General features: G+C 39.0%; 1 protein-coding gene across 2 annotated transcripts; it reads right to left on the bottom strand.

The window, feature by feature from the left end:
* Positions 1-6,642: 6,642 nt before the first annotated feature.
* Positions 6,643-13,726, bottom strand: LOC134002034 (zinc finger protein 883-like). Of its 2 annotated transcripts, none has more exons than XM_062441282.1 (3): positions 13,677-13,726; positions 10,875-10,962; positions 6,643-8,964 (listed from the first exon to the last, which is right to left on the bottom strand). In XM_062441282.1, exons 2-3 carry the CDS (start codon positions 10,890-10,892, stop codon positions 7,015-7,017), a joined length of 1,968 nt encoding a protein of 655 aa, XP_062297266.1. In that variant the 5' UTR covers positions 10,893-10,962; positions 13,677-13,726; the 3' UTR covers positions 6,643-7,014. The 2 variants fall into 2 exon arrangements, with proteins under 2 accessions (XP_062297266.1, XP_062297267.1); XM_062441283.1 differs by having other exon boundaries at positions 13,605-13,679.
* Positions 13,727-18,028: the final 4,302 nt, after the last annotated feature.

Here is an 18,028-nt window from a genome sequence, read left to right as displayed (position 1 = left end):
TTTTGATTAATTTTACCCCCCAAAAAATCACCCAGAATCTTGTAAAAGATCAAGTTGCAGGTCAGGGTTTTCCCTCCTAAAATTTACATCAAAATGTTCAAAAAGTGTCGCTCATAAAGTGTTAAATTAAATGAATTCACGTATCCACTGCATGGAGAGTGATCCGTTGAATAGCTTCTCAAATGTTTGGGTTGAAAATGACAAACTGGCACAAATGTAAAGGACACGTCTGGTAAAATTATGCATCACAAACGAGGAAGGAAAGTCAAACTCTGCTTTTGCTCAATTAATATTTTGTTTGTTTTGTGCACTAAACGTGTTCTTTAATTGTTTGTTTTTTGTTCATTTTACCCCCAAAATAATCCCCCAGAATCTTGTAAAAGATCAGGTTTTTTCCCCCTAAAATTTACATACAAAAGTGTCACTTGAAAAGAGTTAAATGATATTAATTAATGTTTCAACTGATGGAGAGTAAAGTGTTGAACAGACTTTATGTTCAGTCTCACGATGATTTACAGTTTTACTTAATCTGGTGTTTTGGTGAACAAACCTCATCAGTGTAAATCATTCATCCTGCTTTACATCTTTCTGTGCTGTAACTAAGGGTCAAAATGTATGTTTAAAAAAAATAATAATTTAACAAAACAAATCACCCACAATCTTGTAGAAAAGGTTCATTTTTTGCAGATCAGCTGTTTTCCTCCTAAAATTTACAATCCAAATTTTCAAAAAGTCTCACTCGAAAATTAAATTAAATTAGGTTTGTCATCTGATTTGTATTTTTAAAATGTGACTATAACTGATAAATTCATAGATTTTTTATATCAAACTGAAGACAATGAGTTTCAGTAACGCAGAGGGAACGACTGACAAACACAAACACACTTCACCTTGCACAGGGTCAGTCTCTCCTGTGGGATTGTGGGTGTTTTCCCTCTCAGTAGGACTGCACTGAGCATGCCCAGAACTTAAGGCTCAACAGGAACACACAGGCCGGTGTGTGTGTGTGTGTGTGTGTGTGTGTGTGTGTGTGTGTGTGTGTGTGTGTGTGTGTGTGTGTGTGTGTGTGTGTGTGTGTGTGTGTGTCCCTGTGGTCTAGTCAACTTTTAAAACAAACTGACAGGTGTCAGCTCAGGTCAGCAGAGTGTGTGTGTCTCTGTTAATATTTGCATAAGTGTGTGTGTGTGTGTGTGTGTGTGTGTGTGTGTGTGTGTGTGTGTGTGCATGCATGTGTGTTTGTGTGTCTCTATCTGTTCACTAGAGAATTGCAGACTCAGAACAGTAATATTACTAATTAAATAACAGTAAATATTGATCTGATAATTTCTTCTGCAATTTTAATCCAACTGGACTCATTAAAGGCTCATCTCCAGCTCTATATTAATATTCTGTGTCTTTACTGGAATATCTTTACATGATTTCCAGTTAAAAACTCCTTATTTATCTTCTACTGGTCCTTTATGCAGCCGCTCAGTTCAGCCTCTGTCTGAAACAGGCCGTTTTAGCTCCTGTCTCTTTAAGGAGAGAGTGGAAACACCTTAGCAACCGCCTTAGCAACCACCTTAGCAACCACCTTAGCAACCAAGGCTACAGAACAGACGGCCGTAAACGTTCACCTCAAGCTTCTGAACTTTGACCGTGTTTAATATCCGACATCAGAACAGGATATTAATAACAGAAAATCAGAATAAGTCTCCTTTAAAGGATCACGTCACCAACTTTTCAATTTTTGGTTATTTCTATGCAACATATCGACTCCTGACACTTAAAAATAACACAAACTATGACACAATTAGTCCATTATTTGATTAGTTGGTTGACAGGAAATTCATGCTTTTAAATTGAGTTTTGATTACTGATCAATCGACAAATATTATTTAATTTAAAGTACTATTTGAAATATTCCCTTTGTATTTTTAGATAGGAGTTGAGGCTTTTTGAATGAGGGTCAGATGGAGCAGCTACTATTGATCAATTAGCATCTACTCACATCTCTCTTGACTTTATATGTAATTACAGCACCTCTAAAATTCACTTTTTAATTCATTTTAATATAGACGAAGTTTTCAGCATCTAGTGGCCATGAGAGGAACTGCAGCTTTGTCTTTTTTTTTTCTCTCTTTTTCTTGCTGTTCTTATTCATCAGTTTGTGACTGTGCTTCTCTCTGCTCGTTAGTGTCAAAGTGTGACACCAGTCCAACACGCTGCATTAGAAATAAACACACACACACACACACACACACACACACACACACACACACACACACACACACTACAGTATATGCAGGGTAGCTGCTGACGCGGCATTAAGCAGCAAGACGGTGATGTCACTCGTCTCTTCCTTGGTCTAGTCATGAAAAAAACACACACAGTCATGTTTCCATCACTTCTGAGGACATTACATAGACCTAAGATAACCCTAACCTTAATATAACCCTAAATTAACCTTCACTTTAAACCAAGCTTTTAATCTAAAATTAATGATTTACGATAAGGGGACTTGCTGTTTGTCTCCATAAGAGAGGTGAGTCCCCACAACATGACTGTGCAGGAATACCTGGACCACACACACACACACACACACACACACACACACACAAATGCACAAACGCACACACACACTATAAGTAAGGGTTTGTGCAGCTGTTTCTTCTCTTGCTTTCTTGTCCTCCTCTGTTCTTTTATAATAAGTGTTTGGGAGTCCCAATGGAGATACTCTGTGTGTGTGTGTGTGTGTGTGTGTGTGTGTGTGTGTGTGTGTGTGTGTGTGTGTGTGTGTGTGTGTGTGTGTGTGTGTGTGTGTGTGTGTGTGTGTGTGTTTTCAGTCGCCATGGCAGCGAGGTGTTGATGAGATCCTGTGTCGGTCGACGGGGAAAGATGAGTGTGTTCCCTGACCTCACTCTCAAGAGGGATATCACACACACACACATCTACACATCTACACACACACACACACACACACACACACACACACACACACACGCACACACACACACTTACAGTGTCACTTGTGATTTAAAGCTTGCATTGTTTAATTTTGGTTTATTACAGCTTGGCTCTCTTTTTCATCACTTCTATCAGCAACTATAACGCTGCTCTCACCAATTTATCAGCAGAGATTAAGAGAAGAAAGAAGAAGTCGAGCAAACAGGTTGGAAACTAACATTTTATCATTTATCTAAACTACTTTATTTGAGAGTTCAGACTAAAAGTGAACAAGAAATCTGAGCATATACAACTACAGTAAGTAGCTGCAGGCAAGATGTGTAGAAGTCGATCAGAAACAATCAGTGAACACAACTCTAACACATCATCATCATCATCTATTTAAATGATATGTTGAACTTATTTCCACATCCAGCAGTTACTGATATAAATTATCAACATTTTATCATTTATTATATATATATATATGTTTGTGTAATACATAAAATATAGTTGAAATATAGTTAAAATATAGAAAAAGACATGATTTATATTTTCTTGTGTTTGTTTATGGAGCTATAATTAATGATGTCCATTTTGTATAAATATATATATATATATATAAATGATGCAGGTTATTACTGAGCAGGTGTGCACACTGTTTCAATAGTCTCTAAATTAATTGGTCTTCCTTCTTGTTGAAGCGTGAGGCCAAAACAACAACAGATGATGACTGCAACAAAAATAAACGAGTTAAAGCTCATGTGCTGACGAGGCATCTGTCTGCAGCCAGAGCTCACACTGAAGGCCTGCTTCTCCCAAAAAACACACACACACACACACACACACACACACACACACACACACACACACGAAAACCCAAAAGGACAGAAAGGAAGAGAGAAAGACAGAAAGAAAGGAAGGAAGGAGGACTGAAAGAGAGAAAGAGTTGAATGTCAAGCCCTCACTAATTGTTTCTATTTTAGAGAGCGGAGCTGCTTTCAGACTGATTTAAGGAGAGTCGATGTAAAAGTGACCTAAAAACAAAGCAGAGAGCCAGCTGACGCTCACTGATAACACACACACACACACACACACACACACACACACACAGATAACATTCACACACGTTTAGTGACGCAAACTAAATTCTTGATTGTCTTGCTCATCATCATCTTTAACCATTATTATTTCATTTCTTGTCTACTTTCATTAATAGGAAAAGGAAGGAAAAGAGAGACACATGAGGTAAGAGGTAGAGAGAAAGAAGGAAAGAAATGAAGAAAGGAAGAAGAGATGAGAAGGAAAGTTAAAGGATGAAGCCAAAAGGTGAGGAGATACCTTCTTGTCTTCGCTTTAAGAGAGAGAGAAACAAGTATAAGAGGGAGAAGAGGAAGAATAGTTAGAAAGAAAAATAAAGAAAGCATAAAAAGGAGGTGAAATGAAAGGAGGATGGAGCCAGGAGGAGGTGTGAGGGGTACAACTCACCAAAGCAGAGAAACACCAGAGGAGCTGATCTTTGTGTGTGGTTATAGCACCTCCTGCTGGATCACAGAGGTACTGCAGGAGGAGAAGAAGGAAAAAGAGTGAGATTAGAAATTTAAGACTTGACAGAGTGAAACGACTAATTAGTGCTTCAGGTTAGCCACACACCTGCTACACACACACACACACCTGCTACATACACACACACACACACACACACACACACACACACACACACACACACACACACACACACACACACACACACACAGACAGATAGAGCCATAAATGTCAGTCTGCTTCCTCCCAGGCTGAGGATATTTAATATTAAATCATCTTTCTTTAAAATTCTTCCTCATCCTGTCAGTAAAACATCCTGTCAGTAAAACATCCTGTCAGTAAAACAATCTGTCAGTAAAACGTCCTGTCAGTAAAACATCCTGTTAATAAAAAAATCCTATCAGTAAAACATCCTGTCAGTAAAACAATCTGTCAGTAAAATGTCCTGTCAGTAAAATGTCCTGTCAGTAAAACGTCCTGTCAGTAAAACGTCCTGTCAGTAAAACATCCTGTTAGTAAAAAATCCTATCAGTAAAACATCCTGTCAGTAAAACAATCTGTCAGTAAAATGTCCTGTCAGTAAAATGTCCTGTCAGTAAAACATCCTGTCAGTAAAACGTCCTGTCAGTAAAACATCCTGTCAGTAAAACGTCCTGTCAGTAAAACATCCTGTCAGTAAAACATCCTGTTAGTAAAAAATCCTGTTAGTAAAAAATCCTGTCAGTAAAATGTCCTGTCAGTAAAACGTCCTGTCAGTAAAACATCCTGTCAGTAAAACATCCTGTTAGTAAAAAATCCTGTCAGTAAAATGTCCTGTCAGTAAAATGTCCTGTCAGTAAAACATCCTGTCAGTAAAACGTCCTGTCAGTAAAACATCCTGTCAGTAAAACATCCTGTTAGTAAAAAATCCTGTCAGTAAAATGTCCTGTCAGTAAAACGTCCTGTCAGTAAAACATCCTGTCAGTAAAACGTCCTGTCAGTAAAACGTCCTGTCAGTAAAACATCCTGTTAGTAAAAAATCCTGTCAGTAAAACATCCTGTCAGTAAAATGTCCTGTCAGTAAAACATCAGTTGGGCTTTACAGCTTCTAGGCCTAAAACATAGATTGAGATATGATGTTGCTTCTCATTTCAACGTCTTGCAACAGGAGCTTAATAGAGTGTTCAGTGATTCGCTGTTTGAGGGAGCAAGATGTCTCACCTATATTTATATTTATATACATTTATATATATGACTGTCTGCAGCCAAAAGCCCTCCAGCAACACAAACTCAGTCACCCTGTTTCTGTTATATCAGCTTCTATATGCACATACACCATATACTTACATTTCATATGCAAGTGACATTATGAGGACGTGAATACAGCTGACATTTTAAAACACATCATGCAACACACTTAGGCTACAAAAGATATTTCATCATTATTAACAGGTGTGAGCACTTTCTCATCTTTAGCTCAGAGGGATTCTCTCTTTTTAAGCTAAGACTAAAAACAAGGTTTAAGTTCTACAAGTGCATTTTATTTATGTTATATCTGCAGCAGACACAAATTGATATACGCACATAAAGAAGAGACAGAAACAATTGATGGAGAGGTGCAAATTTAATCATGGTACTTTCCAATGTTTATTTTTACTTAATTAGAAATAGATTAAAAAAGACAGAAGATTGTACACACTTATATAAGTAGACAAAGTAACTGAAAAACTAAGACTAAAACTAAACTAAAACTGCTTAATCGCTTGTTAAACTAACTAATACTAAACTGAAATTAAAAAAGCAAACTGAAGGACTTAATAAAAATAAAAACTTATTAAAAATGTAAAAACTATGATAACCCTGACCTGCACAGGTGTTATTCAATAGTTTGCCTGTATGAAGACTCTGTACATATGAAATGAATGAGTTGGGCAATAAATCTGATTTCAGTCATTGTATGATGAAGTTTTCTTATTGAACTTTTTATTCATCCATCACATCATCAGACTCTCTTTCTGGGAACAAAAAGTGTTTTAATCGTAAAAACACAGAATTCAGAACAATTAAAAAAGAAAACAGAATTTGGAACAAACTTAAAACAAATTTCACAGAACTTTTATCAATTAATCAATACATGAAAATATTGAAGAACAGTAAAGAAAAATGCACATGGCGATGTCTCCAATTTGCAGATCTAACGTGTATTTCTACTGTCTGACAAGGCAGTCATCACAATGAAAAATTAACAAATACCTGCTGTAATAACATGTATAAACATTTGTGCAGCATTTTGTTGCCTGATCAGTCTTTAAACCTAAAATAACACCTTCACCAACACATCATTTCTTTCAGTTTTCAGTCTCAATTTCAACAAAAACAAACATTTTAATTACTCGCTGTTATGTGACTGTATATTGGCAGGAAGTCACTGTCATACCTGTCGTCTAATGTTCCTCTTGTTCTCATTTCAAGTGCTGCCTTTGCCTAAGTACTCTTGCCGTTAACATAAAGATATATCAAAGGCAACACCTTAAATCTTGCGATAAACTAAAGATACTAAAGTGATTAAACCTGAATTCTGTGGAGTTTGATCTCAAGTTGTTTGATCTTGCAGCCAGAAGATGAATTTGCATTTAGTGTCTTCCTTTGGTCTGAGGACGGGAAGCTTGTCTGACGTTCGTCACACTGGTACGAATCCTGCTCGACGCAATCACACTGACGCTGATGTTTGGAGAGCGTGGCTAATGTAGAGAACGTCTTAGCACATTTATAACAGTGAAACAGTTTTTTAGCAGCGGGGGTTTGTTGGTCTTTAGCGTTCACATCACCTGTGAACGGTGTCTTCTCAGTGTGGATCAGCTTGTGGTGTTTTAGGCTGTGTAAAAGCTTGTACGTCTTTCCACATTGATCACATTTGTATGGTCTCTCCCCAGTGTGGCTACGTCGGTGCATTATTAGGTTATTTAAATGTCCGTAAGCTTTACCACACTGCTCGCAGCGGTGTCTTTTCTCCTTAGAGTGAACGACCTCATGGTCCTTTAGGCTCGATAACAATGGGAAAGATTTCCCGCACTGTTCACAGCAGTACACATCCTCTCCGGTGTGCATACGCTGGTGTCTTTTTAGGGTGATTGGGTGTTTAAAGGTTTTGCTACACTGCTCACATGCATACGGTTTAGTTTCAGAGTGGGTGCGTTGGTGACTTTTTAATTGATCTCGAAGAGTAAAAGCCTTCTCGCACTTGTCACAACGATATGTTTTTTCTCCCTTGTGGATTCTTTGATGAGTTTGTAGGTTACCGAGCAGAGCGAACGTCTTGCCACACTGGTCACAGCTGTACGGTTTTTCTCCGGTATGGATGCGCTGATGTCGTTTTAAGCTAGCAGGCTGGGAGAAGGATTTTCCACACTGGTTGCATTTGTACGGTTTTTCTCCTGTGTGTAAAAGTTGGTGTTTCTTTAAATAATTTTGTCTAGCAAATACTTTGTCACACTGGTCACAGCTGTAAGGTTTTACTCCCGAGTGGATGCGTTGATGTTCTATCAGGGTTGCTTTCTGGTTAAAGGCTTTTGCACAGACACCACAGGAGAAGGGTTTTTCTCCAGTGTGGATGAGTCGATGTACTTTGAGTTGATGTAATATCTTGAAACCTTTATCGCACTTGTCGCAGCGATGCACTTTTTCTCCAAAGTGGGTGCGTAGGTGTGTTTTGAGGTCAGCTGACAAAATGAAAGCTTGCTCACATTTGACACAGCGGAAGCATTTCTCTCGTTTGTGAAGGAGTTTATGAACCTTCAGGGTTTGTGCCGAGCTGTAAGTTTTTCCACACTCGTCACAGGGTAGTTTCTCTCCACTGTGGAGGAGTTGGTGGTCTTTGAGGGTAGATGCTCTTGTGAAACCTTTCCCACACTGGGCACAATGGTACAGTTTTTCTCCAGCATGGGCTCGTTTATGTACTAATAAGCTACTCAATACAGCAAACGTCTTCCCACACTGGTCACATCTGTAGGGTTTTTCTCCAGTGTGGGTGCGTATGTGTCTTGTTAGGGATACGGCCTGGCTAAAGGATTTTCCACAATGGACACACATGAAAGGTTTCTCCCCGGTATGAGTGTTTGTGTGCTCTTTTAAACGATGTACTGTAGGGAAAGCTTTGTCACATATGTCACAGGCAAATGGTTTCTCTCCAGTATGCATGCGTACGTGTATCTTAAGACCGGACAAGTGGCGAAAGGTCTTTCCACAGTGGTCACAGCTGTACGGTTTAGCGCCGGTGTGGATGCGTTGGTGGCTTCTTAGTTGCGTTACAGTGACAAAGCTCTTTTCACAGTCGTCACAATCGTGTGGTTTTATTGTAGCGTGGATAACTTTGTGCAGGTTTAGCCTTTTCACAGTGGGAAACGTCTTTCCACAGTGGGCACAGCTGTGGGATTCAGCTTTGTTTGCTGGAGTTGGGGCAGCTTTATCATCCTCCTGAGAGGAGCGAGGCCCCGATCCACTTTGGCCGTTACTTTCCTACAGAAACAAAGACACAAAGAAAGGTAGTCAGTCAGGTCATTTTCAAACCTGTATTGTTTAGTCTGATTGTTTAAAACTCTGGTTAATTTTTCCATCTTATCATGTTTAATTTGGGGATCTTATTTGTACTGGGACCCTTTAGAAGAATTGGTCCCAGTCTGGTAACTATGGGAATGTGATTTAACCAGGCGGGGAGTTCTGGTCCTCTGAAATGAGGCCAACGTGGAAGTAACTTAAAACTGCATTCTATCAAAAGGCCACCAGGGGGCGACCGTTTTGGTGTCAAAAGGACTTCCGTCTCTATACAAGTCAATGGAGAATTCACCAACTTCTCACTTGATTTCTAACCTCAGTAAACGTTTTCAAAATGTGTTTATGGTCTCAATCGCTAGTTTAAAGCCTTCTTCAATGCAGTATGATGTTCATTTCGATAAAGCAGGGTATGCATTAGGGCGTGGCTACGTCGTGATTGACAGGTTGATTGGTTCACAGGTTCAGGAGGGCGCCTCATGCTCCTCCTGATGCCCATATAAGTAGAATCTGTGTTTTTATTTTTCCCGGCATCCTGAAATTTTCAAGATGGCGCTGCCCAGATCCGAAACTATTCGCTTCCAAGCAGCAGTCCACAAACCAATGGTTGACGTCACGGATGTTACGTCCATTTTATATACAGTCTATGGATTTAACCTCAACATGCCACAGAAACTTAATCAGCAACTATTTTAATCATCAAATAATTGTTTTAGTGATTTTTAAGCAAATATGCTAACACATTTTCTGACATTTTATAAACCAAACAACTAATTGATTAATCTAGAAAATAATTGCCAGATAAATTGATAACGAAAACAATAAAAACCCGATCCACAACGTGTAATCTGCAAGTTTGAGCTACATGGTTTTGTAGCCTTTGCATGCTGAAATGAAGTCAACATATATGCCGATACTGATATATCTGTGATAGGAAAATATCTGTAGTTTTTTTTAATTGCAGCCATAAGATATGTGTCACTTTTACTGAGGCCTCTGGGAATATTTCCAAGGTACAAAAAAGTGAAAGAGAAATCAAATGTCAGGTCCAGATGGTTTTGTAAACTGAAGATAATTTTACCAGTTCAGGTTCAGGCCTGTTTTGATAAAGGAACTTTTCCCACATCATCCAACAGCAGCTGCTTTCATATTTTTCAGTTCTGCTTACAGATTCCTGGCAGTGAAGTTTGGACCTTCAAACTTTCTGGTTACACCCAGAGCCTGAAAGTGTCATTAATCATGAAAACAGCAGCACTTGAACTGATGAAATAATAATCAGTGATAAAAACTGTCTCATATATCATTAAAGACTGTGTAAAGTGAATTCAGACATTTTCTTCTAAACACATTAAATAGGTCATAAATGTATTTCTAAAAAAGGTGTAAAAGCATTTCATCCATTTAGATTTGAATTGTGGAGCTAGGCTTAGCATAAACCCGCCCCTGCTGCTGTAGAGGTATAAATACATTCAGCGCACACTACTACTATAGTCTGCAGTTAACCGCCGAGCTAACCGCCACGTTAGCCACCGAGCTAGCCGCCGAGCTAGCAGCTGAGTTAGCAGCTGAAAGCTCTCAGACCTAGCGTCCATGTTTCTGGTAGAGGTGGTGACTTTGATTGACAGATGACACTTGGTAGGGGGCGGGGCTTCAGCGTTTGGGAGCAGAGAAACAGGCAGACTTTTACACAACTTTGAAGCCTAATTTCATATATTTGGCGTTTTTTTTTAATCATTAAAATTTGGCAGGGTGGTTAACAACACACTTTTCTGTGGTATGTCAAACTCAGAACACATATTTATTCTTACTTTACACAGACTTTAAACACTTCACACAGAGATAAACATTATTGTTACTGCTGTGATTTCTTTCCTCACCTTTTCTGGAGAACCCATTGTCTCTGTAGTGGCTGAGCTGAGACAAAATAGTCGATGAAGTTCTTCAGCTTCTCTTCCTGTCGATCACCTGTAACATCATCACACAGACAACTGATAAGCTTCTCCCAGCTGGTACACGATGCAGAGCGCTCAACAACCAAAATAACCAGACACAGGATCAGTTTTCTTCCAACATACCACCACACTACAGCTGCAATCACAGATCACATGGCTAGCAAACAGTATAGAGACAGAAACGCAGTCACATCTACAGGCAATTTAAAATCACCAATCACATAACCTGCATGTTTTTTATCTGTGGAAGGAAGATGACGAACCAGGAGAGAACCCACGCAGGCATGAAGAGAACATGCAAAGATAAATCTGCTGTATGTATTATGTTAATCTAAGAGCATCCATGGTTATGAAGCACTTCCTGTCTGGCTCGGATCCATAACTGATGGGACTTCTTTCAAACCCTTAGCTCACTGGCAAAATAGTTAAATCAAGAGCACAAATCAGTAATTTGAGAGCACAATGACTAAATCCAGAGTAGGGCTGGGCGATACATCGATATCATGATATAAGACTAGATATCGTGTTAGATTTTGGACATTGTAATATCGTGATATACCACAGGTGTCTCTTCTTGGTTTTAAAGGCAGCATTACAGTAAAGTAAAGTAATAATCTGGATTTACTAAAATGTTGCAGCTGTTCTATATTTGCCACTTACTCATTATATCCACATTATGATTATTTATCAAAAATGTAATTGTGTAAATACTTTGTGAAAGAACCAATAGTCATTCAAATTATACTGTCACAGCATCAATATCGAGGTATTTGTTAATATATATATATATATTGAGATTTTTTCCTTATCAACCAGCTTTAATCCAGATAATTAAGAAACTAGAAACCTTCGTCCCTTTAACCCTCCTGTTGTCCTCGAGTCAAGGTAGGAAGGGAGGAGGAAGGAAGGAAAGGAGGGAGGAAGGGAGTAAGGAGGAAGGAAAAGGGAGGGAGGAAAGTAGGGGAGAGGAAAGAAAGAGAGAAGGAGGGAGGGAGGAAAGAAGGAAGGAAGGGAGGAAGGAAGGAAAGAAAGAGGGAAGGAGAGAAGGAGGGAGGTAGGGAGGGAGTAAGGACAGAAGGATGGAAGAAAGGGGGATGGAGGAAGGAAAGAAGGAAGGGAGGAAAGAGAGAAGGAGGGAGGACAGACGGAAGGAAGGAAGGAAGGAATGAACGAAGGAAGGAAGGAAGGAAGGAAGGAAGGAAAAAAAGAAGGAAGGAAGGAACATCAAACAGACGGGGTGAATTTGACCCGGGAGGACGACACGAAGGTTAAATGATTTTAAACGTAGGATATGAGACATTGTCACTTCTAGTTGCTGTTTTGTTTTAACTGAACAATTGAAATGTGCCCATTTATTGCTGCCTTTGATATGATTTGTATTTCGCACTTTATATTTTGTTTTGCACTTCTTGCACTGTTATATGTGTAATGCTGCTAACTGACCCTGTCTTGAGGAGGTCTCGCTTGCAAAAGAGGTTTTAATCTCAATCAGGGTTATTATAGTTTTCAAATTTTTATTAGTTTTCATTTTTATTTAGTTTTTCAGTTTGCTTTTTCAATTCAGTTTAGTTTTAGTTAGCGATTAAGTAGTTTTAGTTAAGTTTTTATTTAGTTTTAATCTTATTTTTAGTCTTTCAGGTATTAGGAGGAAAAGCCTTGATTAGTAGAAGCTGTAAAGGAAGAAATAATGCTGACACTGAGTCTAAATATTCCCATATTGGGCTGTGCTGTTTTCTGCCTGGAACAACTTCTTCTTCTTTCTAGAAAATCATAAATTGCACATTAAGCATTTATCTTCTTGTGCGTTATCCAGCAGCCGCTCTGCTGCCCCCTGCTGGTAGTAACCTGTTATTACAACAAGTCAAACTGAACACAACACAGTAAAAATGGAGAAAATTAAACTAAAACCAAGACTAAGCTCATTTTATCTGCAATTCACTTTAGTTTAAGTTAGTTTAACAAGTGATTAAAGTAGTTTTAGTTTAGTTTTTTATGTAGTTTTAGTGTTTCAGAAATAATGCTGACACTGAGGTAAAATGAGCTGTGTTTGTGTTTGTCTCCCTACTGGCACGAGCTGACAAGTCAAACTGAACACAATACAGTAAAAATGGAGAAAATTAGCTGATTTTATCTGCTGTTCACTTTAGTTTAAGTTAGTTTTGCTTTGTTCAAACTCTCTTTTTTCAGTTAAATTATTCTTTCACTGCTAGTTTTATGTGACTTCCTGGTTTAATAAAGGTTAAATAAATAAAAACTAATTACTGAATCCAGATCACTAATTAGTTTTTTAATCCATGGCCCTTCCCGGGCTCCGTAGTATCACCTCCATAGTTATTGTGGGATCAAATTAATCACATTTAATTGCGGCTAATTTCCGATATAAAAATCAATATATCATTGACACAGCTGGACCTCAGAATATACAGAAACGTCCCTGTTTAAGTTTAGCTGCCACAGTTTAGTTTACCTGCTCTTATCCTGGTGGGGTTTTAAATTAATAAATAAATAAATAAATAAATATATAATTACTTCAACATGTTTCCTTCACGGTTGACTGACCTGGAAATGTAAACATGAGCACGCACGAGCACGACAAGTTAAATTAAACATCAGTCTAACATCTGTATGAAGTCCAGAAACTACGTCACTTCTCACCTTTATAATAACTAACACAAAGACCAGCGGAGGAGTTTAATGCACCGTGAAACGTCACAAAGTATAAAATACCTGCTCACATGTTCTTCTTTCTCCTTCTTCCTCCTCTACTGTTGATTATTATCAGCAGGTGAACATCGCTCAGGTGTGTTACTGCCACCGTTTGGATCGGAGTGTGAACACAGTCTATGATAAGTTATTATAACTGCTTATAAATATAAAATATATATTTATATCTATGTATAATACTATGTACCCAGAGCTATGTAGTATGCAGTATTACAGTAAAAGTACTGCAGTATTATGAGTGATGTAGTATGCAGTATTACAGTAAAAGTACTGCAGTATTATGAGTGATGTAGTATGCAGTATTACAGTAAAAGTACTGCAGTATTATGAGCGATGTAGTATGCAGTATTACAGTAAAAGTACTGCAGTATTATGAGTGATGTAGTATGCAGTATTACAGTAAAAGTACTGCAGTATTATGAGCGATGTAGTATGCAGTATTACAGTAAAAGTACTGCAGTATTATGAGTGATGTAGTATGCAGTATTACAGTAAAAGTACTGCAGTATTATGAGTGATGTAGTATGCAGTATTACAGTAAAAGTACTGCAGTATTATAGTGATGTAGTATGCAGTATTACAGTAAAAGTACTGCAGTATTATGAGTGATGTAGTATGCAGTATTACAGTAAAAGTACTGCAGTATTATGAGTGATGTAGTATGCAGTATTACAGTAAAAGTACTGTAGTATTATGAGTGATGTAGTATGCAGTATTACAGTAAAAGTACTGCAGTATTATAGTGATGTAGTATGCAGTATTACAGTAAAGTACTGCAGTATTATAGTGATGTAGTATGCAGTATTACAGTAAAAGTACTGCAGTATTATGAGTGATGTAGTATGCAGTATTACAGTAAAAGTACTGCAGTATTATGAGTGATGTAGTATGCAGTATTACAGTAAAGTACTGCAGTATTATAGTGATGTAGTATGCAGTATTACAGTAAAGTAGTGGTTTGGTCCTCTGACTGATATATTATTATTATGACATCATTAGATTATTAATAGTGAAGCATCAGTGTTAGAGCAGCATGTTACTGTTGTAGCTGCTGGAGGTGGAGCTAGTTTACACTACTTTATAACAGTTAGCTAGTTTAGTCCAGTGGTTCCCAACCTAGGGGTGGGGCCCCTCCAAAGGGTCAGCAGATAAATGTGAGGGGTGGTGAGATGATTAATGGGAGAGGAAAGAAGTAAAAACTAAGTTCTGATACACAAATGTGTTTTCAGTTTTTGGACTTTTTCTCTAATCTTTTTACTGAATTATTGGATCATTTGAACATTTATTGAAAGCTTTATTTTAGCTGACTCAGCACATCTGTGCTTTAGGTGATGGTTTCTATTAACCTTTGTGTCGTCTTCCCGGGTCAAATTGACCCCGTCTGTTTTGACTGTTCATTCTTTCCTTCCTTCTTCCCTTCCTTCTTTCCTCCCTCCTTCTTTCTTTCCTTCCTTCCTCCCTTCCTTCTTTCCTCTGTCCTTCTTTTCCTTCCTCTTTTCTTTTCTTTTCTCCCTCCTCCCTCCCTCCCTCCCTCCCTCCCTCCCTCCCTCCCTCCCTCCCTCCCTCCCTCCCTCCTTCCTTCTTCCTCCCTCCTTTCCTTCCTTCTTCCTTCCTTCCTCCCTCTTTCCTTTCCTTCCTTCTTCCTTCCTTCCTCCCTTCTTTCCTCCCTCCCTCCTTCTCTCTTTCTTCCTTCCTCCCTCCCTTCCTTCTTTCCTCTGTCCTTCTTTCCTTCCTCTTTTCTTTTCTCCCTCCCTCCCTCCCTCCTTCCTTCCTTCCTCCCTCCCTCCTTTCCTTCCTTCTTCCTCCTTTCCTCCCTTCTTTCCTCCCTCCTCCTTCTCTCTTTCTTTCCTCCCCCCTACCTTCCTCCCTCTCCTTCTTTCCTCTGTCCTTCTTTCCTTCCTCTTTCTTTTCTCCCTCCCTCCCTCCCTCCTTCCTTCCTTCTTTCCTCCCTCCTTACCTTCCTTCTTCCTTCCTTCCTCCCTCCCTCCCTCCTTTCCTTCCTTCTTCCTCCTTTGCTCCCTTCTTTCCTCCCTCCCTCCTTCTCTCTTTCTTTCCTCCCCTACCTTTCTCCCTTCCTTCTTTCCTCTGTCCTTCTTCCTTCCTCTTTTCCTTCTCCCTCCCTCCCTCCCTCCCTCCATCCTTCTTTCCTCCCTCCTTTCCTTCCTTCTTCCATCCTTCCTTACTACTTCCCTTCCTTCCTTGCCCTCGAGGACAACAGGAGGGTTAAGTGTCATTATTCTTCAATATAAACAAACACACACATCATATTTTTTTTAAATAAACTTTATTGCCTTACAGCAGATGCGAGGCTCAGTGACACATCCTCCATAAACACACTGTCATTAAAACAGAACAACGTAGTGATGCACATTACACGTTCAACAAACATTCACAGGATCATTTCTTTAAAATAATAAATAAAATGCAGCTGCCCGATCATGTTTATTCTTTATTATTATTAAACTTTTTTTTTCAGGACAGTGTTTGTTTGTTTTCAGAATAAGATACTGAAGATAAAATAGTTCTTAGATCTTAAGGATTACAGTTCAGATTAAATTCACCTGTCTAAAAAAATGCACTGATTACACAGTAGCAGAACAATGGTTGTTTTACTTTGTTATGTCTAAAGTCTTTCCTTCCTACGTTGATAGAAAAACACACATTTAGAGACTTTTTTCCTCTATTTCTGCCACTGTCGTCATAGAAACGTGGGTGTTATGGTAGTACACTTTTAAGGCTTAAAATATGTAAGGAAGAAAGAAGAAAGAGAGGAAGGAAGGAAGGAAGGAAGGAAGGAAGGATGGATGAACGAGGGAATGAAGGAAGGAAGGAAGGAAGGAAGGAAGGAAGGAAGGAAGGAAGGAAGGAAGGAAGGAAGGAAGGAAGGAAGGAAGGAAGGAAAAGAAGGCAGGCAGGAAAGATGGATGAACGAGGGAATGAAGGAAGGAAGGAAGGAAGGAAGGAAGGAAGGAATGAAGGAAAAGAAGGCAGGCAGGAAAGATGGATGAACGAGGGAAGGAAGGAAGGAAGGAAGGAAGGAGGGAAGGAAGTAAGGAAGGAAAAGAAGGAAAAGAAGGCAGGCAGGAAAGATGGATGAACGAAAGAAGGAAGGAAGGAAGGAAGGAAGGAAGGAAGGAAGGAAGGAAGGAAAGAAGGAAGGAGGGAAGGAAGGAAGGAAGGAAGGAAGGAAGGAAGGAAGGAAGGAAGGAAGGAAGGAAGGAAGGAAGGAAAAGAAGGAAAAGAAGGCAGCAGGAAAGATGGATGAAGGAAGGAAGGAAGGAGGAAGGAAGGAAGGAAGGAAGGAAGGAAGGAAGGAAGGAAGGAAGGTGGGCCAGATTGAACCCCTTGGCGGTCCAGTTCTGGCCCACGGGCCTCATGTTTCACCTCCCTGTTTAAACTAATCTGAGAGAAAAAATGAAGGCCAAAAAAAATCTAAAAAATCTTTATGAAACCAGATTTTAGTCTCAAGACAAATCTTCATATATTCCAAAAATATTCCTAAAAACAAAAAAACAAATTACTGTCGGTTGACTTATAACAAAATAACAAATAATATTTACAAACAGTTATTATAATATACAGACACACTTATAATTCCCCACCGAAAAAAGAACCAATAAGAAAAAAACAATATGCGAATAACACAGAAAAAAGGAAATGTATATTAAATACTTATAATAATCTTTTATATGTAGGAAAATGTTCCCTTGTCATCTATTTATCATACAAATAACTAACAAAACATCTCGTTGCTTCTGACTAAATGTTGGTTTATTAACGTTTATTTATTTTATTAATAATTATGTGACACAATGACGGGAATTAAAAACGGAAAATTTGTGTTTTTAAATTATATTCTGATGACTGAAACTGGAAAATGCAGCCTGAGCTTTTTATCATGGATCTATTTTAACCTTCCTGTCGTCAAATTGACCCCGTCTGTTTTCACTGTTCCTTCTTTCCTCCCTTCCTTCCTTCCGTCTGGTCCTTCCCTCCCTCTCTACTTCTCTCTTTCCTCCCTCCCTTCTTTCCTTCCTCCATCCCCCTTTCTACCTTCCTTCTGTCCTTCTTCGATTCCCTCCTTCTTTCCTTTCCTTCCTCCCTCCCTCCTTCTCTCTTTCTTTCCTCCCCCCTACCTTCCTCCCTTCCTTCTTTCCTCTGTCCTTCTTTCCTCCCTTCCTCTTTTCCTTTTTGCCTCCCTCCCTCCTTCCTTCTTTCCTCCCTCCTACCTTCCTTCCTCCCTTCCTTCCTTTTTTCCTCCCTCCTTCCTTCTTTCCTCCTCCCTCCTTCCTTCTTTCCTCCCTCCCTCCTACCTTCCTTCCTTCCTTCTTTCCACCATCCTTCCTTCCTTTCCT

Source organism: Scomber scombrus, chromosome 20, assembly GCF_963691925.1.
Source record: "Scomber scombrus chromosome 20, fScoSco1.1, whole genome shotgun sequence".
In the NCBI taxonomy this organism is placed as follows: Eukaryota; Metazoa; Chordata; class Actinopteri; order Scombriformes; family Scombridae; genus Scomber; species Scomber scombrus.
Note: the sequence above shows the minus strand (reverse complement) of the source record. Positions and strands in the feature narration are given on the sequence as shown.